The 23,751-nt window shown below is 48.2% G+C and overlaps 9 protein-coding genes across 9 annotated transcripts; 3 read left to right on the top strand and 6 right to left on the bottom strand.

The window, feature by feature from the left end:
- Positions 1-776: 776 nt before the first annotated feature.
- Positions 777-2,490, top strand: pdeA (3',5'-cyclic-nucleotide phosphodiesterase PDE1; the record flags this gene model as incomplete). Its single annotated transcript, XM_056721265.1, has 3 exons — positions 777-833; positions 994-1,679; positions 1,731-2,490. 3 exons carry the CDS (start codon positions 777-779, stop codon positions 2,488-2,490), a joined length of 1,503 nt encoding a protein of 500 aa, XP_056585400.1.
- A 344-nt stretch (positions 2,491-2,834) lies between these two features.
- Positions 2,835-3,987, bottom strand: N7517_003534 (terpene synthase family protein; the record flags this gene model as incomplete). The annotated part of the gene is made up of 4 exons (XM_056721264.1): positions 2,835-3,231; positions 3,289-3,539; positions 3,589-3,617; positions 3,672-3,987. 4 exons carry the CDS (start codon positions 3,985-3,987, stop codon positions 2,835-2,837), a joined length of 993 nt encoding a protein of 330 aa, XP_056585399.1.
- A 1,572-nt stretch (positions 3,988-5,559) lies between these two features.
- On the bottom strand, positions 5,560-7,515 carry N7517_003533 (amidase; the record flags this gene model as incomplete). The annotated part of the gene is made up of 3 exons (XM_056721263.1): positions 5,560-6,686; positions 6,736-7,319; positions 7,388-7,515. The coding sequence occupies 3 exons, from the start codon at positions 7,513-7,515 to the stop codon at positions 5,560-5,562; spliced, it is 1,839 nt and encodes a 612-aa protein (XP_056585398.1).
- Positions 7,516-7,699: 184 nt separating this feature from the next.
- On the bottom strand, positions 7,700-9,249 carry gwt1 (putative GPI anchor biosynthesis protein Gwt1; the record flags this gene model as incomplete). Its single annotated transcript, XM_056721262.1, has 2 exons — positions 7,700-9,094; positions 9,154-9,249. 2 exons carry the CDS (start codon positions 9,247-9,249, stop codon positions 7,700-7,702), a joined length of 1,491 nt encoding a protein of 496 aa, XP_056585397.1.
- Positions 9,250-9,658: 409 nt separating this feature from the next.
- On the bottom strand, positions 9,659-11,314 carry N7517_003531 (DEAD/DEAH box helicase; the record flags this gene model as incomplete). Its single annotated transcript, XM_056721261.1, has 1 exon — positions 9,659-11,314. One exon carries the CDS (start codon positions 11,312-11,314, stop codon positions 9,659-9,661), a length of 1,656 nt encoding a protein of 551 aa, XP_056585396.1.
- A 2,007-nt stretch (positions 11,315-13,321) lies between these two features.
- N7517_003530 (bZIP transcription factor bZIP-1) lies at positions 13,322-14,140 on the top strand (the record flags this gene model as incomplete). The annotated part of the gene is made up of 1 exon (XM_056721260.1): positions 13,322-14,140. One exon carries the CDS (start codon positions 13,322-13,324, stop codon positions 14,138-14,140), a length of 819 nt encoding a protein of 272 aa, XP_056585395.1.
- A 635-nt stretch (positions 14,141-14,775) lies between these two features.
- N7517_003529 (acyl-CoA dehydrogenase) lies at positions 14,776-17,826 on the bottom strand (the record flags this gene model as incomplete). Its single annotated transcript, XM_056721259.1, has 5 exons — positions 14,776-15,142; positions 15,204-16,051; positions 16,534-16,868; positions 17,236-17,611; positions 17,680-17,826. The coding sequence occupies 5 exons, from the start codon at positions 17,824-17,826 to the stop codon at positions 14,776-14,778; spliced, it is 2,073 nt and encodes a 690-aa protein (XP_056585394.1).
- Positions 17,827-19,108: 1,282 nt separating this feature from the next.
- N7517_003528 (Major facilitator superfamily domain general substrate transporter) lies at positions 19,109-20,851 on the bottom strand (the record flags this gene model as incomplete). Its single annotated transcript, XM_056721258.1, has 3 exons — positions 19,109-19,342; positions 19,420-20,510; positions 20,566-20,851. The coding sequence occupies 3 exons, from the start codon at positions 20,849-20,851 to the stop codon at positions 19,109-19,111; spliced, it is 1,611 nt and encodes a 536-aa protein (XP_056585393.1).
- A 643-nt stretch (positions 20,852-21,494) lies between these two features.
- N7517_003527 (uncharacterized protein) lies at positions 21,495-23,598 on the top strand (the record flags this gene model as incomplete). Its single annotated transcript, XM_056721257.1, has 7 exons — positions 21,495-21,627; positions 21,676-21,917; positions 21,970-22,080; positions 22,138-22,598; positions 22,661-22,695; positions 22,749-23,008; positions 23,077-23,598. 7 exons carry the CDS (start codon positions 21,495-21,497, stop codon positions 23,596-23,598), a joined length of 1,764 nt encoding a protein of 587 aa, XP_056585392.1.
- Positions 23,599-23,751: the final 153 nt, after the last annotated feature.

The following is a 23,751-nucleotide window of genomic DNA, read 5'->3' as shown; positions in this document are numbered from 1 at the left end:
ATTTTTTTAGTTTTTGAACATAACCTCGTGGCGCATCAGGGGCTTTGTCTGGTTATTTCTTTGTTTAAATTAGCGGGCTCACGGAAGGCGTTACAGCAGTTGGCGAAGGTAACTTGGTTTTTATGAAATGCTTTCTGTATTGGAATGACCTTTGTGTCCCTACTGTCCCTTGCCCTTGGGGAATGAATTCCTGTATGGCACAATGGTTTTTGCTCCTTTTTTTTAACCGCATACCCTCTTTATGTTAAACATGTATATTCATTTGAACTTCAGAATTTATCAAGTTCTCTGTAATATCGAAGTATCAATAAGATAGAATATAAGATCGTAGTGTGGACGTCATCAACTTCGTCCGATCTGATATCAGATCTCGGCCCCGTCTCCACAGAGTCCACCCCCGGTCTCTCCGAACATCATCTCCCCCGAAATATCCTCCAATCGGCACTGATCTACGGAGTATCAGGGGAAAATCTGTGAAATACTTCCCTTATCTCTCGACCAGCCTCCATATTTTCGCGCTCTCGGGGACGCTGCTTTCAGGCTTTGTGTATAGTCAATTCTGAACTTTGAACAGCCTTACCTTTGTGACCCGACCTGATTTCTTCTTCTTTTTCCCAGTCTTTGTTAGCCACCTCTCATATCCAGTTTGGCCAATCCATTTGAGCCTGAAACATTCCATCACTGAGACCTGCCTATTGAGGATCAGACGCGCTCGGCAGCTTCACTGACTCTTGGGTTGTGACACGTCTAGTTCATTGTTCGTGTCTCACATTTCCATGGGCGAGACAAGTGGAACAATGGCCGAGAAAGCAGCATTCCAAGTCATTGTCTTGGTAAGTTAGAACCCGTTGATTTATTTTCCTGGGAACCCGTCACGTGCAGGGCCATGTGTCGAGGTTGGGGATTTTGCATGTTTTCTCAACCCCGATGGCCAGTTCTAGCAGATAAAACTCCCTGCAACTCTCTACTCTTGCTGGATGCTGACTCCCTCAGGGCCCGACTGGTGGGCCCCGCGAAGATAGCGTCACGGGCATTCTTGTCCGGTCAACGGCAACAAAATGGTCTCCAAATTCGGTGGTAGCCGTTGATGCGGGGACCCTTCTTGCAGGCATCATTCGATTACTGGAACGATACATCCCCGAAGGCAAGGATGATCAAGGAATGATGACAAGTGGGCCCTTTCAGGGGCTTGAGCTGCCCTGCACAACAGCACAGGCAAATGCAGCTCATGTATTTCGAGAAATCATTGGTGCCGTTCTTATCACGCACCCTCATCTAGATCATATCTCAGGGCTGGCCATTAATACCCCGATTCTGGAGGCGGGTAATGGACCAAAGCCTGTGGCTGCTTTACCCTCTGTGCTCTCCGCTCTCAAAAACCACATGTTCAACGATGTCATCTGGCCTAACCTGTCGGACGAGGATGGCGGGGCTGGCCTGCTCACATATCAGCGCTTGGTGGAAGGTGGAAACCCTCGCTTCGGTCGTGGGGACAGTAGGGGCTATGTCAGAGCTTGCAATGGCCTATTGACAAAATGCTTGAGTGTTAGCCATGGTCGGTGCAAGCAGCGATACCATCCAGAAAGCGGGACGCACCATCGAGTCGGGAGTACTGTCTTTTCTGATCATCAATTGATGCTTCCTTCCAGGGCGATTTCGGTGGACCATACCGATGGCAGGTAAGCTTCAGAGTCTGCAATCCTTACGTGGATTTCCTTGACCGTTGCCAGTTTCTATTCCCCCGCTCGGTCGCCACATATACTCCCATCCAACCCCAAAGAGCCAGTGTTGGCAACAGTCGAGAGTTCCGCCTTCTTCTTGCGTGACCATCGCACCGGCTGCGAGATCATTGTCTTCGGCGACGTCGAACCCGACTCGATCTCAATGGGAACTCATAACAAACGAGTATGGGAAGCCGCTGCACCGAAAATTGCCACGGGCAAACTACGAGCGATCTTCATTGAATGTTCCTACCCTGACAGCACCGACGACTCATATCTGTACGGCCACATGTGTCCACGACATCTAGTATCCGAGCTCAGCGTGTTGGCCAACCGAGTCGTGGAAGTGCGGGATTTGAATACGGGCGAGAAAAAGCGCAAGCGTGAACCCGTAGCCCCCGTCGAGTGCGGCAGCGAGCAGGTGAGCCCAAAGTCCAAACGGACTCCAAGCTCCTCTGCCGATAAAGGCAGGACGTCCGAATCGCTTATTGAGCCTCCATCACATCCGAGCGAGTCATTTGAGATTCCTCAGATACCCAGAGTGGACTTCGGAGATGTTCTGGGAGATCCGGACCCTGAGACCTGGGTTAATACTTGTCCTCTTCCTCTGGAAGGGTTGAAGGTCTACATCATTCATATCAAGGAGAACCTTACTGATGGGCCTCATCCTGGAGAACAGATTCTGGAGGAACTCCAGGATCATGGTGAAGCAGCCCATTTGGGTTGTGAATTCTTTCTCCCGAATCCGCTTGAGGGAATATGGATTTGACACTTACCACATCACTACGAGGAGGCTTTTTTTGTTTTGACGCAGCGTCCTTTTCATCATTCAATGTATATTAGCCCAGATTCATTTCTCATCAGCCAACGAGTACTTTTAGTTCATCTTTCCATTCAGTGTAGATTCTTGTATAATTGGTCTTGATCTAGCTGATAAAGAGTCGAAGATGGAAATTCCTTCTACTTCATGTTTGAGGATGACTTCTATGCCCCACATACTGATCTGTTTACAAACCTTTATGTTTCTCTCGAGGACCACTTTGAAAAAGCAAAAGAAATCTATTTGTCTATTAAAATATTAACTATCCTCAGTTCCGCTGCATCTAAATTCATTCAAACCCCTGAAACCTGATACCGAGGCGCGGTCGAGTGCCAATAGCAGCTTCCACCCACATAAAGCTCAATAGCCTCAAAGTATTGCATGATCTCCTTGGAAGCAGGTGTCTTCAGTCTTTCCTCCTTGAGCTTTGCAGCGAGAGACTCTTGTTCGACAATAACACCAAGAAGCATCACTTTTGCCGCCTCCGCTGTGGTGTGGTGCTCCTTCATCAGAACCGCCACTCCATTTCTCATTCGATCTGCCTGCTGGTCTTTCTCCATATTCCAACTGAAGTAGTCATTGGTCAGACCGAGCACATTCCCCATTGCAACGTCAAATTGCTCGACACTGGCGTAATCTTCCTCGTTGAGGCTCATACCCATTCCCCAGCGAACGAAGTAAGAGGACATCCTGGATGATCATTAGATTTTCACGGTGCAAATGTCTTCAGAAAGGTATAAAACCTACCAGTAGCCGCTGTTGGCGATTCGGTAGGGCATGTAGTCCTCCATTCGTGTGAAGACTCCACCGACGCTATCGAATGTTGCCAGGTATTTTCTCAACATATTGACCATAGTCGGAGCTTGCTCGGGATCAATGTCAATTGCCTTTCGAAGTACGACTGCCAGCGATTTTTGTCGCAAATTCCCCGACTCGAACATGGATTGATCAATGTCAAGGCGAAGGACTTTTGCCATCTCATCGTGTTCTCGGCATGCCTATAGACTGTTAGATGGTCCATGTATATAAAACTTCCAGCGCTCTTACCGAAGCATGGTCCATCTCCTCTGTCATGTCTGTAGTTAATGTGTAAGCGTAATCCATCTATGTTGAGCACATTGGTGTCTTACCATCATGAATCCACAGCACCTCGGCCAGGGTGGAGAACAGAACTAGTCTTTCTGGAAAGGCCGAGCAGTGACAAATGGTGAAGTAGCTACCATAGGGGTTGGCATGTCGGACAATTGCTTGACGTCTTTCTCTTGTGCCTTCCTCGGACGCTTGCTCGTCAATCGATCTGAGGGCATCCTCGACTTCCCGAGCGGCAATGCTGATTCCGGCAGGGTAGCGTGAAAAGAAAATAGGGACTTTGTGACTCTGCACAGTCTCAAATACCGAGGGAATGGTTGAGGCGGGGCAAGCAGAAAAGGTAGGAGCAACCTGCATCTTGAAGGCTTGGATTGATATTGTTTTGATGGCTTTTGATTGCTTTGATGGTTTTGATGGGAGTGTATGAGAGAATGTCTCTGAACTGGAGGGTAGTAATCACCCTTTTATATTAGAAAGAGACAGTTTAGACAGTCTAGTACATTGTACAAAGTTCATTGTGACTACCTAGACCCTCAGTATTCAAAGTCAGAGATCAGACGTGTATACTCGGGGATCTCAAATCGGGCTCTAATGGGGATCACGAGGATTTTCAATCCACCAAACGGAAGTCTTTACGAATTGACTAGAAGATGGATTCACTATTCTGCCAAGAATATTGGACAATGGCTTAATAAGAAGATAGGTAATATGCATCATATCACATCACTAGCGATCGATCTACTACGCTAGTCGTGATAGCCGATGGATCCGTACGATCGGGACACTCAAAGAGGATCCGAAATATCAGGGCTGAATCCCTGAATCATATGTATCAACATATCTATGAATTATATTTGAATATTATGCAGATTATGAAATTAGTCCTCCGTACTCCGTATCTAAATATATAAGCGATTGTGTTGAAAATAGTACCTAGTGAAATTGATATGTCTACTCTCCCAGAAAAGGAGTCTATACCTGTAGATTTTTTGCTTTCCCTTTAACTAACGAACACGTTCAAACAACAAATTTATTATATTTCGAAGATGAAGGGGAATTTCTAGAATGCAGATCGTATGCAGGGAAGCAGGGAGCTGGGAACCTGCACCGGCCACGCTACTCTTACATCCGGGTAACCGGGAGATCCAATTATTCGGGTTACATGTTGATCACTTGACATATATTCATGATTGATCTATATGAAAATATCCTGAATATAATCCTGAACATATCCTGAATACGGAATATACAATAGAAATTGTTCCAGGTCATAAGATACATAACCCAGGTCCTTGTGTTCCAAGTAATAAATCTCCATTGATGCACGCAAGGACTTGCAGAGTAAAACTTGTCTCTTTGTCCCAATAGACCATATAAGGATAGATCTACATTCTGCAGCCTCTTCCTTGCTTCGTAACTTGAAAATAACCATGTTCCCAGGACACAGTGACCCACGAGAACAGCCAAGGACCACTTTGGGAAGATACACGTGGGGGTTATCAAAGGGCTGGTCATTAACGAGTTGAAATACATGGGGTTTAATCACATCTTTCAATGGTTTTATATATGTAGTCACCTAAGTAATCACTTAATACATCTATGCCACCTTTCATATGTTCAATGTAATATATAAATGTAATATATATATACCACCTTTCATGCCTTTTAATAACCTAAAATGAAAAAAGGCCATAAAAGAGGGGGATTAGACTGCCACTCCAAATTGGTAATTTGGGAGAAAGGTAGAAGCTGTTTCTGTTTGCCATGACGATGGTTATAGTACTGGCATGGTAGTTCACTATGCAGTGTACAAATGAGGGAAAAGCCATCTCATCGTGGCGTGTAGATAAATACATTAAAATAAATGAATGAAAAAAAGAAAAAACACAAAAAGACACATCAACCTGCCACAGTTGATGAAAACATTCCTTAGTTAGATATATTCTGTTTGGCCTGTGCGATAATATCTTCCCATACAGAGAGGTCATCAGAAGGAGTTTGCAGACCCTTACTTGCCGAGGCAATTCGATTCTCCTCGAGCAAAGAACTGGTACTAGGCAAATCTAAAATTGGCTCTCCATCTCGAGCAAAGGCGATCAGCTCTTCCTCGCTCCCCCATTCGCTCATAGCCATCACCCCAATAGGCACACCGCCATCCGGAGTATAACCAGCAGGACAACTGATGGCAGGACAGCCAGTAAAGTTGGCGAGCCAAACATATTCCATATTGCGCACAGAGGATTTGCTATCCGACAAACCGTGAGACAAGTCCGCCTGACCGCCGTCAATATGCCATCCAGGGATGGGCGTTGTGGGTGAAAAGATGAGCAGCCCAGGGTGGGTCTTGAAGAGATGAGCCAGATGCGTCATGAGGAGATTACGCAGCCGCTGGGAGGCGAGTAAGTCCTGTGCGGTGATCTGGTACATCCCCATAGAGACAAGCACCTTGTTCGGCGCTGTGAGCTGCCGGATCTTGCTTGCATCAATGCCAGATGCGATCTCCGCCATGATGGTAAGAGCGTGGGCACGCTGACTTTCCGGCAGGTAAGGAATTGTGATATCGATAACGCTGTAGCCTTGCTCACGGTAGTAGTCGAGCGCCCGATCAAACACGGCGCGTACAGAGCCCTCGGCACGGTTAATCCAGTCGCGCACAATACCAATTGTCTTCGTCCTCATAGTGTCAGGGTGCGGGGGGGCAGGATAGGGGAACTGCGAGGAAATCGGGTCTTCTGAAGCTGGTGCCGGAGTGGCCATGATGCGATAGGCGAGGGCGAGATCATCGATGCTGGCAGCCATAGGCCCGATAACACCAACAGTGGGCGCGAGGCTTTGGGATGGCGCGGCGGATACACGGCCATGCGAAGGCTTCAGGCCCCAGATACCACAAAATGACGACGGGATACGAATTGAACCTCCGCCATCTGCACCGAGCGCAATGGGTACAAGGCCCGCTGCGACAGCATATCCAGAGCCACCGGAGGAACCGCCACAATAATACTCCTTATTGTGGGGGTTTCTGGGTGTTCCATAGTTGGGATTGTTATTGTTTGTGTCTGAAGAGTGTTAGGTACGGTAACTCGACCATGGCCAATGGGAACTCACCCAGTCCAAGCTCATGCATGGAAGTTTTTCCGATGATTATAGCTCCGGCATCCAGCAATTGCTTCACACACCACGAAGTCGCATCCGTACCGTGCTTGAAATCCAGCTTCGAGCCTAGCGTGCGCTTATACCCCGTGAGGTGCACCTCATCCTTCACTGCGACCGGCACGCCGTCAAGTGGCCCCAAAGACTGGCCCTTCTTGTATCGCTCCGTAGATTCTTCCGCTGCTGCACGAATCAACTCGGCCTGAGACTCAAGGAACGCAGTTGAGTGCTTCCCGGGCGGCTGGGTATCACGTCGGACTAGAGGCAAGAGCGTCTCGACGACAGCGGTCGGGGTCAGCTCCCCTGACGAGTAAAGCGCGTGGTAGTCCGCGGAAGTATAGTACCCCTGGTCTCCCTTCCTGCGCTCCACAATAGCAGACGCGACATTCGCTGCTGACTCGGCCTGGCTGGTATTGTCGACTGGGATAACGGTTGGATCGTAGCGACCGGCGTACTGGCCCAGGTGGGAGATTTCACGAATGACACCGAAGCCAGCATTGCGCCAGAAATGGCTTTGGATGAACCCGATATTATGGATTCTAACGTAAACAGTGGGATATTAGCATTGAATGCTGCGATCACTCACTCTAACTCTCCTGTAACTTACAATGTAGCGCCGATGGTTAGGGGGGTGCCGCGGAAGATCGGCAGGACCTGGTCTTCATATTTGTACGGCACGTTAGGACCTTCACGTGCTGGGGGATAATTAAGAAAAGACTGTTCGTTGGAGGACATATTGTTGGTTGCAGAATGGTTTGGCGCAGCTCTCGGAGCTCATATGTTGCTCCAATTTATCACATGCCGCGGCTATTTATTCCGTACTCCATACAAGCTTCTACGTCGGTAATATATATATCTCCATATCAACATGTTTATATGTTTTGTTTCATGTTAAATAAACACATCTATGGTAGTATATCTACAAACTCAACTTAATATTGTACTTGTCCATCCCCAGAGCAGCACCTGTTAATACTGCCGCATAGACAATTAGAATACCCATGGCCTGCGGCGTGTTGAGATCCAATGTTGGAATGCTCAGGTTCACTGCCCCAGTAAGTAGATTCGCAATCAGGAACAAGGCAAGGCCACCGCGGTTAAAGGCATGTAGGATGCGACTGGTCGCGAAGGACGTTTGATCTGCCTCTCCTTCCTTGGTAGTCGCTCGGTGGACCGTGGGGAAGAACACAGTCTCAGTCAGGCAGAAGAGGAAAAGCTGGGCACTATTGAATGCTGCTACCCAAAGCACATATGGCATATTAGCCAGTCGGCGCGACACTGGGATGTTGGCACCATAGCCGAATGCATAGGTGGAATTAAAGAAGAACATGGTTGACCAAAACATTGCCTGCAGAACCAAGCGCATCAGAACAGAGCTCCGCGCCTTCTGGGGCGATTTTGTGGCCGAGGTACCACGAGGAATGATGCGGACTCCAACACCCCGTCCAGCGAGGAAGATCGCAAAATATCCAATGAAAGAAAAGACTCCCTCGCGGTTCTTGGATAGCAGATCTGGTCCCCGAGGAGAGACGAGAATGTAACCTTTGAGATCAGTCGACTCTAGAGCGACTTGGTAGAGCACTGTAATTCCAAGCGCAAGTACCTCATAGGAGGGGATCAGTGTAGTCAAGGAGTCGAATAGCTCCACAAAAGGAGGCAAAAACCCAAGCGTGAAGAAAAAGTTCCAGTGCACACCATATTCCGTCACATGTTCCGCATAGTCCAATCCCTTGACACTCCACAGTCGGATGAGGCCTAGCACAAGCAGAGGAATGGAGTGCCGAGCCGACCCCATCAATCTCTTATGCAAAGCTAATCTCGGGGATTTCGAGTTGCGGCCCTTCAAAACCGCGCGCGCAGAGACTACTCCAGCGGAGAACACAAAAGACCCTACACCCAAGTCCATTAGAGATGTTCCCCAGTTCTCCACTTTGGCAAAACGACGTGGGAACGCGCGAAAGTCGACGGCGAGAATAGCTATGCAGGTAACAATCATCATGGCTGCGCGGTATGTGGTCAAGAAGGGGTGGATTGGCAAGGCCTGCTGTTCTTCCGGGGAGCTCTCATTTTTGGCCTTGGATTTGCGGGGCGGTTTGGCTTTTTGGGGTGTGCGCAGACTGTTTCGGGTGAGGAATAGGAGGACCGCGGGCGAAAGAAGGAAGATGTTGAGGAGAAGCGGTGCGGAGGAGTATGCAGTCGTGGCGAATAAGATGGCTAGTACATTGAGGATGAAGTCGGTCGCGAGTGCCGCAGGACCGTACGGCGTGAAGAAAGATAAGCGGGACTGGAGCGCGGACCAAAGGAGGACAGATGTCTAGAGGGGTAACAGGTCAGAATGTGTCAATTGCAAGGTAAAGTTGCGAGGTTCCTCACTGAAGCAACGAGTGTGACTGCATTGATCTCGAGGATTGTGCTTCCCGCAAGATTAGACACAAAGGCCTCTTTTCGAGCTTTGTAGCTCGGATCCATATTGGGCAGTTCTGTCAATACAGATAGCTGGTCACCCTCAAAAGGTCAAATTCAAAGAATGACGTGGTGGAATGGTGGAGGGTTGAAGCTCGAAATGTTATGTTTACCCGCAATCACCTGACCAACGGTCTTCAATCCCAACAAGTGTCAAGATCTCAATAATGACACAGTGTCAATTACGTCCAAAAAATATAGTGAAATATTACCTAGGCTGCTCCAAAGATGACTCAAAGCAATGGTGATTACGGCTAACTCTTGAGGTTGGCTTTATAGGTTTACAGATGTGGGCAACTGTTCGCAGATAACTTTTGTTTCGATTAATGAATTTTGTGTAGCAGGTCGTAAGTCTCTAGTGTCTAAGAATAAAAACATTGTAGCACGCTGTGCTTGATATCAATATGCAAAAGAATCATGATCTCGGCTTTCCACGTCCACCACGACGTGCTCCACGGCCTCCGCGGCCTCCTCCGCGCTTCTCAATACCGCCTCGGTCTCCTTGACCAGCCCCAGGGCTAAGTGCATCACGACTCTTGCCACCTCGGGAAGAGTTGCGAGGTCTAGATGAGCCGCCTCGGGAAAAGTCATTTGGGTCTGCATAGTTGAACCCGGGAACGCCCTTCAAACCCATCTTGCCAATGACCTTTCTGTCCATTGGGGGAGGCTCGGGGCATCCCATGCCCTTGACTGCCATCTCATTGGCGAGTTGAACAAGGCCAGCCTTGTCGAGACGAAGTTGTCTCAGAAGACCCGATCCAGCGAAGAAACCAATGAAAGATGAGTAGGCACGTTGCTTCGACTCTTCCTCAATAGTGTACATGGCCTGCAAGACAGCTTTGGAGCATGAAGGAGCGCCAGCATTGATCGCTTCGGTATCGGGGTGGGGCTTGATTGGCAAGTGGCGGTTTTGCTTCATGAAGAACGACTCGCCCTCCGTGAGGAGAATGATAGCGCGGCCGTCAGCGCCAGCACGGGCGGTACGACCGACACGGTGAACGTACTGCTCGCCGTTTGATGGCAAACCGACCTGGATGACCAAGTCGACGTTGGGGAAGTCCATACCACGACCAATAACATCGGAAGCGAACAGGATTCCAGATTCGGCCTCCTTGAATTGATTCGTGGTTCTCGTGCGAGCACCCTGGTTGAGTCTGGAGTGAATCTCGAAGACCTTCAAGTGGATCATTCCCTTGCAGAAGACACCTGCGAGGAGAGCAACCATGTGTGCAGTCACGCCGAAGACGATGATTTTCGAGCTTTTCTTGATTTCAAGCTTGAGTAGGGAGGCAAGGGTAGTGAAGGTGTCTGCCACAGACGGCATCAGCACGTGGTACTGGGGAACTCTCTCATGTGTTGGTGATTCATTCTTATCAATGGTGGAAATGCTGGTGTAGTCTCTCTTCAACACAATATTGACCACATCCTTGACTTTCGGGGGGACGGTGGCTGAGAAGCACATGCCTTGCCACCCAGTGCTCTTTTGTGGGATGAGTTGGAGGATTCGCTTGACATCGGCAATGAAACCACTCTCAAGCATCGTGTCGGCTTCATCCAAAACCAAAGTTTGGATGTTAGACAGCTTCTTAGCGGTGGGAGTTTGAGACAAGTAGTCGCACAGGCGTCCCGGGGTGGCGACCAGAATGGATGGTGCGCCCTTCATGAAACGGGAATGAGCAGATGCTCGAGCCGTTCCACCAACTGCAACATGGCACTCCAGAGGAGTGGGAAGTTGAGAGGTTAGTTCATCACACGCCTTTGCAATTTGCTGGGCGAGTTCTCTGGTTGGGGTAATGATCAAAATGCCGACCTTGCCTTTGGGTGGCGCAGAATCACCTTGGAGCAGGCAGTGCAATGCAGGCAACAAGAAAGCAAGGGTTTTTCCTGTTCCAGTTTTGGCCTGGACAAGGCAGTCGCTACGCCAAGTTGGAAGTTCGGTCAAAACACGCTGCTGGACAGGGGTCATGTTGGTGAATCCCATCACGTCGAGGGCTTTAAGAAGCTTGGAGTCAAGCTTCCCAGCCATGGTTGAATACAGCTGTGTATCATTGCTGAGTTGAAGACCTTCCATGGTCAAGGCTTTATATCGAAAAAAGGACTGCAGTTATTGTGAAAATTCAAACTCGGAAAGTGGCAAAGTGAACTCTTTTGATAAAAACAAGACAAAGAGGAAGGAGCGAGTGTATAATCCTTACTCTTTTAAACAAAAGTGAGACTGATGTTTAAAATGTGAATCAATCCAACCTTTGGGAAGTTTATATTTGACAAAGAAGAGATTTGTTGCCAAGCATTTAAGATTGTCACAAAAGTCTGGTAAACATCCTCTGATTGGTTACCAATGACCCACCCCTTTCGCTTGATGTCACGTGTATTGTGGATCAGTTCCTGGAAAGATGATACTAACCACATTGGGTAATTCGCCTTTAGATTTTCAATCTCTTAGTGCCTAAATACTTGGAGAATGTTTTAAGCTAGATCTTCAGTAATTTCCCTAAGAATCTCCTCGTGGAAATATTGCTAGAATCTAGTCAAAATGGCTGACTAAGTCGGCTGTATGATTATTTATGCCTTGAAAACATGCATATATAGACAATGATCTGGAAGAAAGGCAAATCACTGTCAGAACTTACATTATACCTAAAGAAACATTTGCGGGTTGTATCGGAGCCATATCTGATTGATATGATTCGTCCGGCAAAGTCGATCATCTAACATGGGGCGAAGACTGGTACATTGGTACTTATGCTGTATGCGAACGTCCACATGCCGGTTAAACTCTTATATAGGGCCATCTTCGAACCGTGCCCGATTCTCCACTTCGAGGCATCCACCTGGCGGATAGCGATGACGGTGTACAAATAGCCATTGACATCCTATATCCATTTCAAACTACAACATCTAACATCAGTAAAACGTAATTATACTCTTCTCATTGCATGGTTCAAAATGTGAGTATGTTGCAGCGTCACGGAGGGCATTAAGCGATTATGTCCAGCGTAGGCAATAAGGGATCAACTGGATCATTAGAGGTATCAAAATCAAAATATAAGATCGTCCTACTTTCCAAAAAAGCAGAGCGGACATCAGAGCGGACACCGCGATGCTGGAATAATAGGACCTTTGCAGGAGTCCCCCGCTGAGGCCCAAGGATCCTAAATCGGAGATATAAAACAGTAGAGTCAAAACCTTCTCTTTCCAACAATACTTTAGAGATAATAGTCTCAAACATCCTTCAAATAATATCCGTGGATGCCTAGAGGAGCCTAATCTTCGGTAATGAGCTTTAGATGGGGGCCAAAGGATTCCGGTCCGCTTTTACTCCGTACATCTCCACAAAGACGCGGATCATGACCGATAGGCTTATGAATGCCTAATGGCGCAAGGTGTATTTTTAGTACTTTCATTGCTGCCCCATGGGTGAACATTTGACTTGCCCTCAATATCCAATTTAAGGTGTATATAGTAAATGCTCATTACGAGGACATACTCTTCAAGTGGCAGCTCATTTTCATCTTGGCAGTCGAAAAAAAAAAAGCGGATCTATGAGGGCGGCTCACCGTAGTGGCTGGAAAGAGAACGCTATATCCTATGGCCCGTAGCTATCCACACAGTTCGTCTATTTCTCCACGCTTATTGGGCGCTTAGGGGTCGGGTTAAGGTCTCGCTTTCGCCGCATCATCGGGAGATTTGCCTGGCTTGTTAATCTGGAGAAAACAAAATGTGTATAGAGGCGTGGGACAATATTATGGTCTGAACAAGGCCACTGCGTTGTTGGCAAGGTTATAATCACCCCTTGAAAGCATGACTATACCTCGCGCAACGTCCTATTTTCCTCTACCCTGTAGAATCGTCCAAGCTAATCTAGCCCTTGATTCGCACGATCTGTCACGTTCTGCCTTAATCCCTGCTCGGCTCGGAAATAGTCCACCCACACGCGATCTTTGCAAAGTAATCCACCACTTCCCCTCATGTTAGCATCTCTCCGGCTGTTTAGTGCTCGGTCCATGGTCACCAGTGGGGGGTTCTCTTTGAAAGGTTCTGGGCAACGGAGAGAAGGACTACCAGCACACCGATAACAATGAGCTCTCAGGACGAACGGCCTGTGAAGAGACGGGAGTCTCGATCGGGGACAAGAAAAGTCTCGACCCTGTCAGTCGAACAACTAGAGCGAAAGCGTGCCAACGATCGAGAGGCTCAGAGGTCCATTCGTCAACGCACCAAGGAGCATACAGAACAACTTGAAGCTCAGGTTGCCACCCTCCAGTCACAGATTGCGGAGATGCGGCCCCAAAACGAGCGGTTCGATGAAGTCATGCAACACAATGCCTTTCTGGAGAACGAAGTGATCCGATTGAAGCATCAAGTTGCTTCTTTGACTGGCCGACCGGAGTTTGCATCAAATAACGAACCGATGGCTCCGTTTCGAACTGGATGGTCTTTGGAAGAAGCCTCGAACAGTGCAGTACCGGGCAGCCCAACCACAGGGTCATTGCTACCACCACACTTCACTGCGACATCCCACACCCAAAGACCCTCGGGTCTTTCAGCACCACGTCGAGCGTCTCATCAGAATGACTGGCAACACCCATATTTGTCCACGAGATCGCCGTCGCTCGGCGCAACCTCCAACCCAGAATTTCCCAATCGTATGGAGCCATATCCCATAGATGGTCAAATGCATCAAGGAGCAATCTGCCCACCCCAGCAACAATCCGGATCTTCTTTCTCCCAATTCACCTACAGCAACCGATCGCTTTCCATGTCGAGTGCCAGTCCTATTCCTCAGCCAACGCCCGCCCCGGTCTACCAAGCCTCCACATCAACGTACCCGCAACCAATGCCTCAATCGCAACAAGCGGATCCGACATACGAGTATCCATGGGTGCCTCCATCATGAATAATGGATGTGCCAGGCAACCGGAGCAATCCAAGGGCATTGTATCCTTGGAAACACAATGCCTTGCGAGTTCAGGGCGGAATAACCGTCGATCCGGTCTTACACCATGTGAGTTTCGCCGAAGAACCACAGTTCGAACATGCATACTGATTCCTGCTATAGAACAGCAATACTTGTTCTGGGACTCGAAAGTCGCAGAAATCGTGATTGAAATCCTTTTTCACGCAAAAATGATAACGGAAATAACAGCCGTGCCGAAGAAAGCAACCTGTCGGAGAAGCTCCGGTCCCACCTCCGGACTATCTACTCCATACGACCTCGGGACTCGAGCGGTAAGCTGGCAACTTGAATTTTACGCCGGGAAACACTCGTGGGGATTGGATATACAAATCAGGCTGGGCATATTGGCATAACTGGGGCCGTCATATGCGATGTTACTTTACTCTTTTTATATACACACTGTGACATTTATATACCTCAGTGGAGTAAATGCCAAATGGTCGCAAGGATAACCCACGATGACCCTTCATATTCTGTATACCCCATAGGGAACGATGAATACATACCCAAAAAGAAACAAACAATACGCCGCAGTGTGCATGAAATCAAACTATTTATAAGCAAAGCCATCTCGTTTAGTTCGTGTACTGCTTCTGGAGAAGCTTCGCGATAGTCTGCAGCTGGATGTTGCTGGTACCCTCGTAGATAGCACCAATCTTGCTATCACGGAACATCTTCTCAGCAATACCTTCACGGACAAAGCCCATGCCACCCATCCACTCAACAGCAGAGCTGGACACCCGGCCGGCAACCTGGGAGGCGTAGAGTTTAGCCATGGCGGCGTCCTGGACGAAGTCCTGGCCGGCCTCCTTCTTACGGGCGGCATTGTACACGAGAGCGCGGGCAGCGGCAATTTCGGTGTAGGCCTGCGCAATCTGGTGCTGCATGCCCTGGAAGTTTCCGATGAGTTCACCGAATTGGCGGCGGTCGTTCCAAACGTATCTTTAGGGGTGGTCAGCTGATCGGTTCCATATTCGGGTGTATATCATATATTCAAACTCACCGTGCGGCGTTCTCCCATGCGCCGAGAGCCAGACCGGTCATCTGAGCGGCGATACCAATACGACCCTCGTTCAACACGCTGATGGCATACTTGTATCCCTGTCCCTCCTCGCCGAGCAGGTTGCTCTTGGGGATGACACAGTCGTCAAAGTTGAGCACACAAGTGCTGCTAGCGCGGATTCCAAGCTTCTTCTCCTTCTTGGCGATTGAGAAGCCGGGGGTATCCTTCTCAACAATGAAAGCAGTGATGCCCTTGTAGCCCTTGCTGGGGTCAATGTTGGCAAAGACGATGAAGATACCAGCCTCCATAGAGTTGGTAATCCACATCTTAGAGCCATTGATCTTATAACCATCGGCGGTCTTCTCGGCCTTACACTGGAGCGCGAAGGCATCGGAACCAGACGCAGGCTCGGAGAGACAGAACGAGCCGACGGTGCCGGTAGTCAGCTTGGGGAGCCAGGTACGCTGGGCCTGAGCATCACCGTACTTCATGATGGCGGTGTTGACAAGTGTGTTGTGAACATCGACCAGCACGCTGACGCTGGGATCGACGCGTGCCAGCTCCTCGATCGCGACGATCGCCGCGGTGAAGTTCATCCCTGCGCCGCCGAACTCCTCTGGCACCTCGATGCCCATCAAGCCCTGCTCAAAGAGCTGCTCCACGACCTTCGGGTCCATGGTCTCGGCTTCGTCCATTTCCCGTACCTTCGGCCCGATTTGCTCCACGGCGAACTTCGATACCGAGTCGGCCATCAGGGATTCGGTCTCGGACAAAAGGGTGATCGGCGTCGGGGTCAGCTCGGAGAGGTCGACTTCCCGCCGGCGGGGGTGGTTGAGAATGCATATGCGCTACAATCGAAGTTTGTTAGGAAATGTGTTTCTTTCAATAATATGCGTTGGGACTAGATGGTACCTCTGTACGGGGCGGCCGGCAGCAAGTCGTTTACCCGCCAGGCGGACTGAGGGGGTACGCGACAAAGGTCTCAATGCACGAATAATAGAAGCCATTGTGAATAAAGGGGGAATAAGCTAGTCGAGGAAGAGAAGTGAAAGGGAAGAAGAGGAAAAGGTCATAATCACGAGTGAACCTCGGTTATCGGCGGTGTTGGGGGATCCGCGGGGAGCCCCACAAGTCTTCCCGAGGTCTTTGACTCTTTGGACTTGGACGAAGGGAAAGATGTGTGTGGACATATGTGAACATATGTAAAAATAATATATTAATATTATACAGCTTTTTGATCTCTTCGCTCATGGATATCCTCAGCAGAGATATTACTACCTGACGAAGGACCCTCCACATCATCAAAACGAGTCACAATATCAGTTCTAACCATAACATCCTTCTGTGCATTGATATGTTCCTTGCTTCCATTTGTCCCACCAGATGTGGTGAGCTCCATCCAGCCCGGGTCATCGTCAAATGACTTTCTACCCCCATATGCGTTGGACTGAAAGTGTGAGTGGCTAACCAAGTTGGACTTGTTCGTGCCATATGCTGCACGTCCGCTCGAGTTGCGGTACTCGTAGGGCGTCGACGTTTTCTTTGAGGTGAAACCCAGTCGCTGCATTACCTTTTCCATGAGAGGTCGGATGGGTGGTACGCAGCCAACGATGATGACGATCCAAGCTTCTGTCGAGGCCCAGATGAGGAGGGAGGATTGGGCGTCTGTTGGAAATATGACGATTAGCCAAAAAGGATATTTCTAAAGATGGAAGTATGGATTGTGACTTGCAGGTGATATCAGTTGTTTCGGTCAACGCCTTGAGCTCATATGTCTTGACAGCGGAGCAAACTGCCGCTCTGCATTCGGGGGAATGTCAGCTCGGGATAGGCTGAAGTGTTGGATGAAGTACTTACATCCAACCCAATCCCATGAGGATAGACAAGGCTACCTTGATTCGCAGCTTCATCTGGAGCTTCCAAAAGAGATGAATCGGATATGATGCCAACAAGGCGTCGCTAAATGCGTTGAAGCCTAACTTGTTAGCAACGGCTCAATCTTTGAATGCGTCGATTCAATGTGAAAACTCACTAGCCTGGAAGAATGAATAGTTCTGATTCATTTTGCGCCCCGGGTCGCAGGTTCCTTCAACGCTATCATCCCACAATTTGTGCATTGGCTTGCATTGCCCCAGAATGGTTCCAAGAACGGCAATGTTGATTGTCCCAATGAGAACACCCAGGATAATCAAGAACCAAGGCTTCTTCTCATGACGACCACGAATCTGGAAAAGGAAGGTGAGAATTGCAAGCTTTCCAAGCATGCTAGCAGCTATTGCGAGTAACTGGAATACCCATGACCAGTGCAGCGCTGTAACTCTCTGCGAGTCCGAGAGCTCATCCAAGTGACGGCCCATTCCAGCATTAACTGAAAACTGCAGGAACACCTGGGCAGTAATCTCGGTTGCCTGTGAGAAACACACTCATTAGCTTATGCCATGCAATCGAGGCTTCTCACACAAGGCCGAACACTCACCACCGTCAAACTAGCGACAACAAAGTCCCATCTGAACCGCCCCACAAATTTCCAGTTACTCAAGAACCGAAGACCGAAAAGGGATAAACCAATGCATGTTTCTGTCCAAGACACTGCGAGGATGACCGTAGAATTGTTTCCGGCCATTTCTGGCCTTCAGAGAGGGAATACCTCCTCAAGCTCTCGCACAGTAGGCAGAAACAAGAGAAGATGCAAAATGAAGTCAGAAGTGGATGCATATGCTTGATATTACAGACATCATTGCAGGCCATTCGGAAACCGGTCAAAGCCGCTCCGCACTCTCAGTAAATTCTCACGCGATGAGCAGGGGTTTAATCATCTCGACGCTTGCTATTGGAGAAGTGTAATTTTCCAAATTAGGCGCCCAGAACAACTCGCAGTTCGGAAGGATTACGGAGTACCCTAAAAGGGTTTGCGTCTATTGTCTGCTCATAATAAATTAAAGTCAATAAATTAATTAAGTGCCGAGAATTCTAACAATTTGTTCAAACCAATTCCCGAGCTAAAAAAGAAACCTGCATGAGAGTGTTAATTGGCTTTCAACATGTAGGAATTTTGTTCCGGGGAAGTTCTTTAGCTCTGCATTAGTGTGGTATCTCGAGTGTGGGAATCAATTGGAATTATATTGTCACATATCATTATAGCCTAAGTCCACAAGCGACACAAAGCTGTCAATATATTGGGTACGGAGCAAGGGTTGCATAGAATAGCCAAGCGCCAAGGAACAGGGATGTACAAATGCGACTGCATATAGCATGTGGATCCATACGGAGTAGTGTGGATATTCCTAAATGCATTTATATTATAAGGATCCATTGAAACAAGCGAGAGGGCGATCGATTCACAAATCGTAAATCTAGATATAATGGGGGGATAAACCATGATCGGCCTATGAATGCATAGACACATTTCCCTTGGGGACTACATAACCCTTTTGCAAACATGCCTATGGACCCTAGTGATTCCATTCTATTATAGAAGTTAGTAAGGCTTAACCTTGACGCTAGGCAATCGAAGACTATGCCATTGTGACCACGGCCTACATGTATTTTCCCCAAAAGACCCGGCGGGCCGCAGCCGGGAATGAAAAGACCCTTTGGAAGCCATTGGAAGCCACAATATCGAATTGAGAGCCCGTAAAATAAATTAAAACACGGGTATATATGGGGTTCCTATAAGTCGTGTACTCAGTATGCTTCGTTTAACTTGGATTTTAGCGAAACATCCATGGCGCTCTAGAATTTTATAAACTTCATTCCTTTCGAATTAAAAACTAACATGGCCATGGCCTAGGAAGTGGAGAAAAGCAATTTATATATATATATATATATATTAAAAATATCTAAATACGAAGGAAACTTTTGGTAATCTCAGGTACACGCACACTAGAAGGCTCCACCCATTCGACCTAGATGATACCAGCGGCCCGGAGGAAATCCTTCTGGTGCAACCAAATTCGGATCTCCTTGCCCTTAAGATAAAAGGGAATGTAGACCAAGTAGACCACAACGTTGATGGCCGCAACTGTCATAAAAACACTCAATACACCATTGGAAGTGATATAGTCGTTGATCACCCACGTCCAGATCCATGCGATGCAACTCTTCAAAGCAGCAATAGTCACCATGATCTCAACGGAAAGCTACAACCCCAAAAATGGAATCGATTAGCAAGTATACTAAAAGAGTGGCTCCGAAGCTGAAAAGGCAAAGTTCTTACCTCTTTGTGACAATCCAGGGCGTAGTTCATTCCTAACGTGGTTCCCATTTGACTTCCTACTGACAGGATACCCGCCCCCACAACGGGCATTGCCCAGTGCATCTGGTGCTCATAGGAAAGTCCAAACCAAAGCGCACCAAAAAATGTGAAAAACGCTGCCAACAGACAGGTCGGTAGCCGCATCTCGGGCTCACGAATGCCATTGTTGCGCTTAGTGAAGAAGTTGGCAATCCAATCGCCTCCTGGGCCAGAGAAGAAGACACCGAAAAGAGATCCAATGAAGGGCGACAGGAAGAATAAACCCTGGCCGTTGGAATTGAATGCGTAGGGAGGGGGTGCAAAGAGTTGTGCCACCGACGCGCCGAGGATGACATTCCAGCTAAGAGCCATGCCGTAAATGCAGCATGACCAGAGGACGGTGGGATAGGCCACTAGCACGAACGGGCGCAGGAAGACGTGAAGGAGATTCACATCCGGATCTCCGCTATTCCAGAACTTGAGTTCTTGCACAAAGGTCTTTTTGGGAATTGGACTTGATTCCTGAACTAGCACCTGGTCTTTATCCCCATCGACTTTGGTGGGTTGGAATGAATCGGGACGAGGTCCGTCGAACTTGGTCTCTGGCATGAAGAAAAACATGGAGATCAAACTGGCACCAACGAACATGGTCACAATCCAAAAGGCCCAGTCCATTCCAAGAGCTTGCACGATAAATCCAGAGAACATAGGTCCCAGCTCATTACCTCCCAGAACAGACAGGCCGTAAATAGCAATAAGCTCTCCACGGTTGTGCAAAAAGAACATATCAGTCACGGTTGATGGGACGATTGACTCAATGGGCGCCTGGAAAGCTCCCAGAAAAGCACGTCCAACCAGGAAAACAGTGTAGGTTTTGTTGGATGCAACAGCTAGCCAGATACAAGCGATGGCCATGAGGAAGTTCGAGAAGAGGTAGATGGGGCGGCGGCCATACTTTACGGCAAACGGCATCCACACACAATTCCATACACCCTGATTGATCAAACAAGCTCCGTTCGCATAGGTTAATTCCTGGAGGGGCTTATCGAAGGTCACGGACAGTTGCATCATACCTGTACTAGTCAGAATGGCTCAATATAATCGATATGATAGAAGATAGGTACACACCAGCTGCCATAATAGGACCTGTAATAGCACCCATAAACGCAAACCAACAGCCATTGAAGAAAGTCAAGCTTTTCTTCGTAGTGGACCAGTTCAAAGGATCATTTGGATCATTGATGGAAGGTTGCGGGACCAATAACATGTGGCCATCGCCTGTTTCGCGATGCTTCAGCTGATGAAGTCGCTCAGAGATACTTCCATTATCGCTACTATCGAACAGTATTTCGGTACCAGGTACGGCATGGAACTCGACCTTCGTCTCGGACTCTGGTTGTGAGCTATCGGACATATTGAAGGTGCCCAAGGGGGAACCAAAATTTAAAGGAGAAAAATAAGCACGAGGGTCAGGAACTGTGAACAGGGGGGAGAAAAGAACGACTTTGAACACTGTGTTGCATAGAATAAAGCGGAAATCTCCTTTTTAATACCCGGAGTATAGTATATAGTGGCCATTTGCATTTTAGTCCGAAACAATATCGAGTATACTCGGCACTTGAAACCCAGCCAAAACGGCTTTGATACATTCTTTTGGCGTCATGCACCGCATCTCCGTATTTTTTAAGACCAATCACAAGTTCAGCATAACAACTAGCATTGCGCTATGCAGGGATATATATGGTTGTCGTAATAACGAGCTTAGTGCGTGTGAAAAAAAAAATGAAAAATAGCTGGGTCATCCCGCCCGAACACGCTACTATATTTCGGTGGATTCTGTGGCTTCCAAGCTGAATTGATCAAATTTTCATATTGAATCCATTGAGAAATATTTAGCTACTAGCTCCTATATTCCCCTTTGATTGGTGAAGCATTGCATGTTCTGGCCGACTTCGGGACTTTCCTTCTCCCATACACCCAGAGTCGTGCATTCAAAAAGTGGAAAGCAGTACTCTTCAAGTGATTCTGGAAGAAAATCAAGTCGAAATTGGATGAAGATGGCTCCGTCCCGAGACTTTGCATCCCACCAGACTAGTGGCTTTAGCAGTTTACCAAGTTCTGTGCCAGTGCTCATTGTGGGTGGAGGCCCGACTGGTTTATTGCAGGCCCTCCTTCTCTCTCGACTCGGTGGTATGTTTGCAGAGAAGTCGACAGGAACATTTTGTTGATATGATATAGTTCAGTCATTGATCATCGAACGTTATCCCGAGCGTTTGGCTGCTCCAAAAGCTCACGCGATCAACCCCCGGTCTTTGGAAATCTTGCGTCAATTTGAACTCGGCGAGAAGCGTGTGCGCCAGCTAGGCACTTCGCGAGATGATAGCTCTTCGGTCAATTTTCTGACAAATCTTTGCGAGGAAGCGATCGGCAGCCTCCCGTATGAGCGCATGGATCCTGCGGTCTTGGATGACACGCCAGAGGTACTGTCCTCTATAGTGAAGGCTGGAAATGGCACTGACCAAAAACAAATAGATGATTCATAATATACCCCAACCAGCCCTAGAGCAAGAACTGTCCAATTTTATTGCAAAGGATCCCAATATTACCTTGCTCAAGGGATTCAGCATTCATGCCGTGGAACAAGTAAGTATACGGCCCATCTCTGTCATTGATGAAGCAATACCGTTAACCGAAAACCAGACTGAAAATGAAGTCGTAGCGACAATTGAGGAGCGGTCAACTGGACAATTCCATCAAACAAAGACCCGTCACCTCATAGCTTGTGACGGTCGTAGAAGCAAGGTCCGTGAGCTTCTCGGTATTGAGTCTGAGAGCGAAGACTCGGATCAGACAATGATGACCATTCATTTCAATGCCAATCTGCGACCTGTCGTTGGTGACCGTCTCGGTATGCTGTACTGGATAATGGACCCTATAGCTGCGGGGTTTATCATCGGCTATGATCTCGATGGGATCCAGGTGCATATCAGCCAGGTAGACGTTGAAGAGCACCCGGTTGAGTCGTGGACAGAAGATATGTGCAGGGCCAAGATTCGCAGTGCTATCGGTAAAGATGATGTTCAGTTTGATATCCTGAGCTATCGCCCTTGGGTCTTCCGTCGCCAGGTTGCTTTCACGTTCCAGAAGGGGAATATTTTCTTGTAAGTTCTTGTAGTTAGATATTGACCCTGTAGGTTCTTTGTTGATTTTCTTTTTCTTTCAGGGCTGGAGATGCTGCTCACTCGTTCCCCCCAACTGGTGGGCTAGGTTTGAATTGTGGTCTTGCAGATGTTCACAACTTGGCTTACAAGATTGCCTTGGTTCACCGGGGGTGGCAACGTCATCTATACTTTCGACATACACTGCCGAACGACGAGGTGTTGCGGATTCCTATTCCAAGCAGAGTGTTAAGAACGGCAAGGAGATATTTGCACTGCTGCAGAGTCTCAAAACCGCGGGTGTTGAAGATGTTGTACAAGCGCGAAATAATATGATGGCGGCGCTGGCAGATCCGGCCCAACTCAAACGGGTCAAGGCCGGTATTGAAGGACAAAGGGAGCATTTCGATAATGTAAGTGACTTCGGCGTGGTTTGCCGCTTCCCATAAAATATGGGTCTTTCTCACACCTTTTCTCATAGCTGGAGCTTCATATTGGATATGTATATGGGGCTACCAAGCCACCTCCTCATGCTTCCCATTATTCTCCTCGATTTGTGCCCGGGGCGCGCTTGCCTCATGCTTGGATCAGCTTCCCAGATCAGCTCTCCCGGGAGACAGAGGCAGCCAAACGCTCTTCACTGCCTCAGGAGTCAGTCGATGTGTCCTATGTCAAAGAGTTTAAGGTAGATCAGGTTCGGGCTTGTCGGTGGAGTACCCTGGATCTCTGTGGCCCTGACTCTTGGACCTTGATTTTGGGGCAGGAGCAGCAAACCCCCAACATTACCCTTCTGCAGAAGCACTGTACAATGATCGGCGTACTTCTTAATACCTGGCGCCTCGGAGTTGACTTCGAAATCGTCAGGCAGAGTTGGTTTGCTGATGAATTGGTCCATGGTGGAGGGGTTCTGGTTCGCCCTGATCAACACATCCTAGCAAGGGTCATTGCTGAGACAGATGGAGAAGACGTGATTGCGGAGATGAACAAACATCTTGGGATTTAAGAAAAACAAATTTGGCAGAAATGTAATAAAGACACACGATGGATATATGTCAACTGTTTATTCATTTTGACATATATGTCCACAGGGATTTTTAGAATATCAAGTATTCCCACCCCTTGCCAAGGTAAAAGAAAGCATGCTTGATTAATAAAT

The sequence above is a fragment of the Penicillium concentricum genome, assembly GCF_028827145.1.
Source record: "Penicillium concentricum strain IBT 3081 chromosome Unknown utg000001l_segment0_segment0, whole genome shotgun sequence".
Classification (NCBI taxonomy): domain Eukaryota; kingdom Fungi; phylum Ascomycota; class Eurotiomycetes; order Eurotiales; family Aspergillaceae; genus Penicillium; species Penicillium concentricum.
The sequence above is the reverse complement of the archived record's forward strand: the minus strand, read 5'-3'. Positions and strand labels throughout refer to the sequence as shown.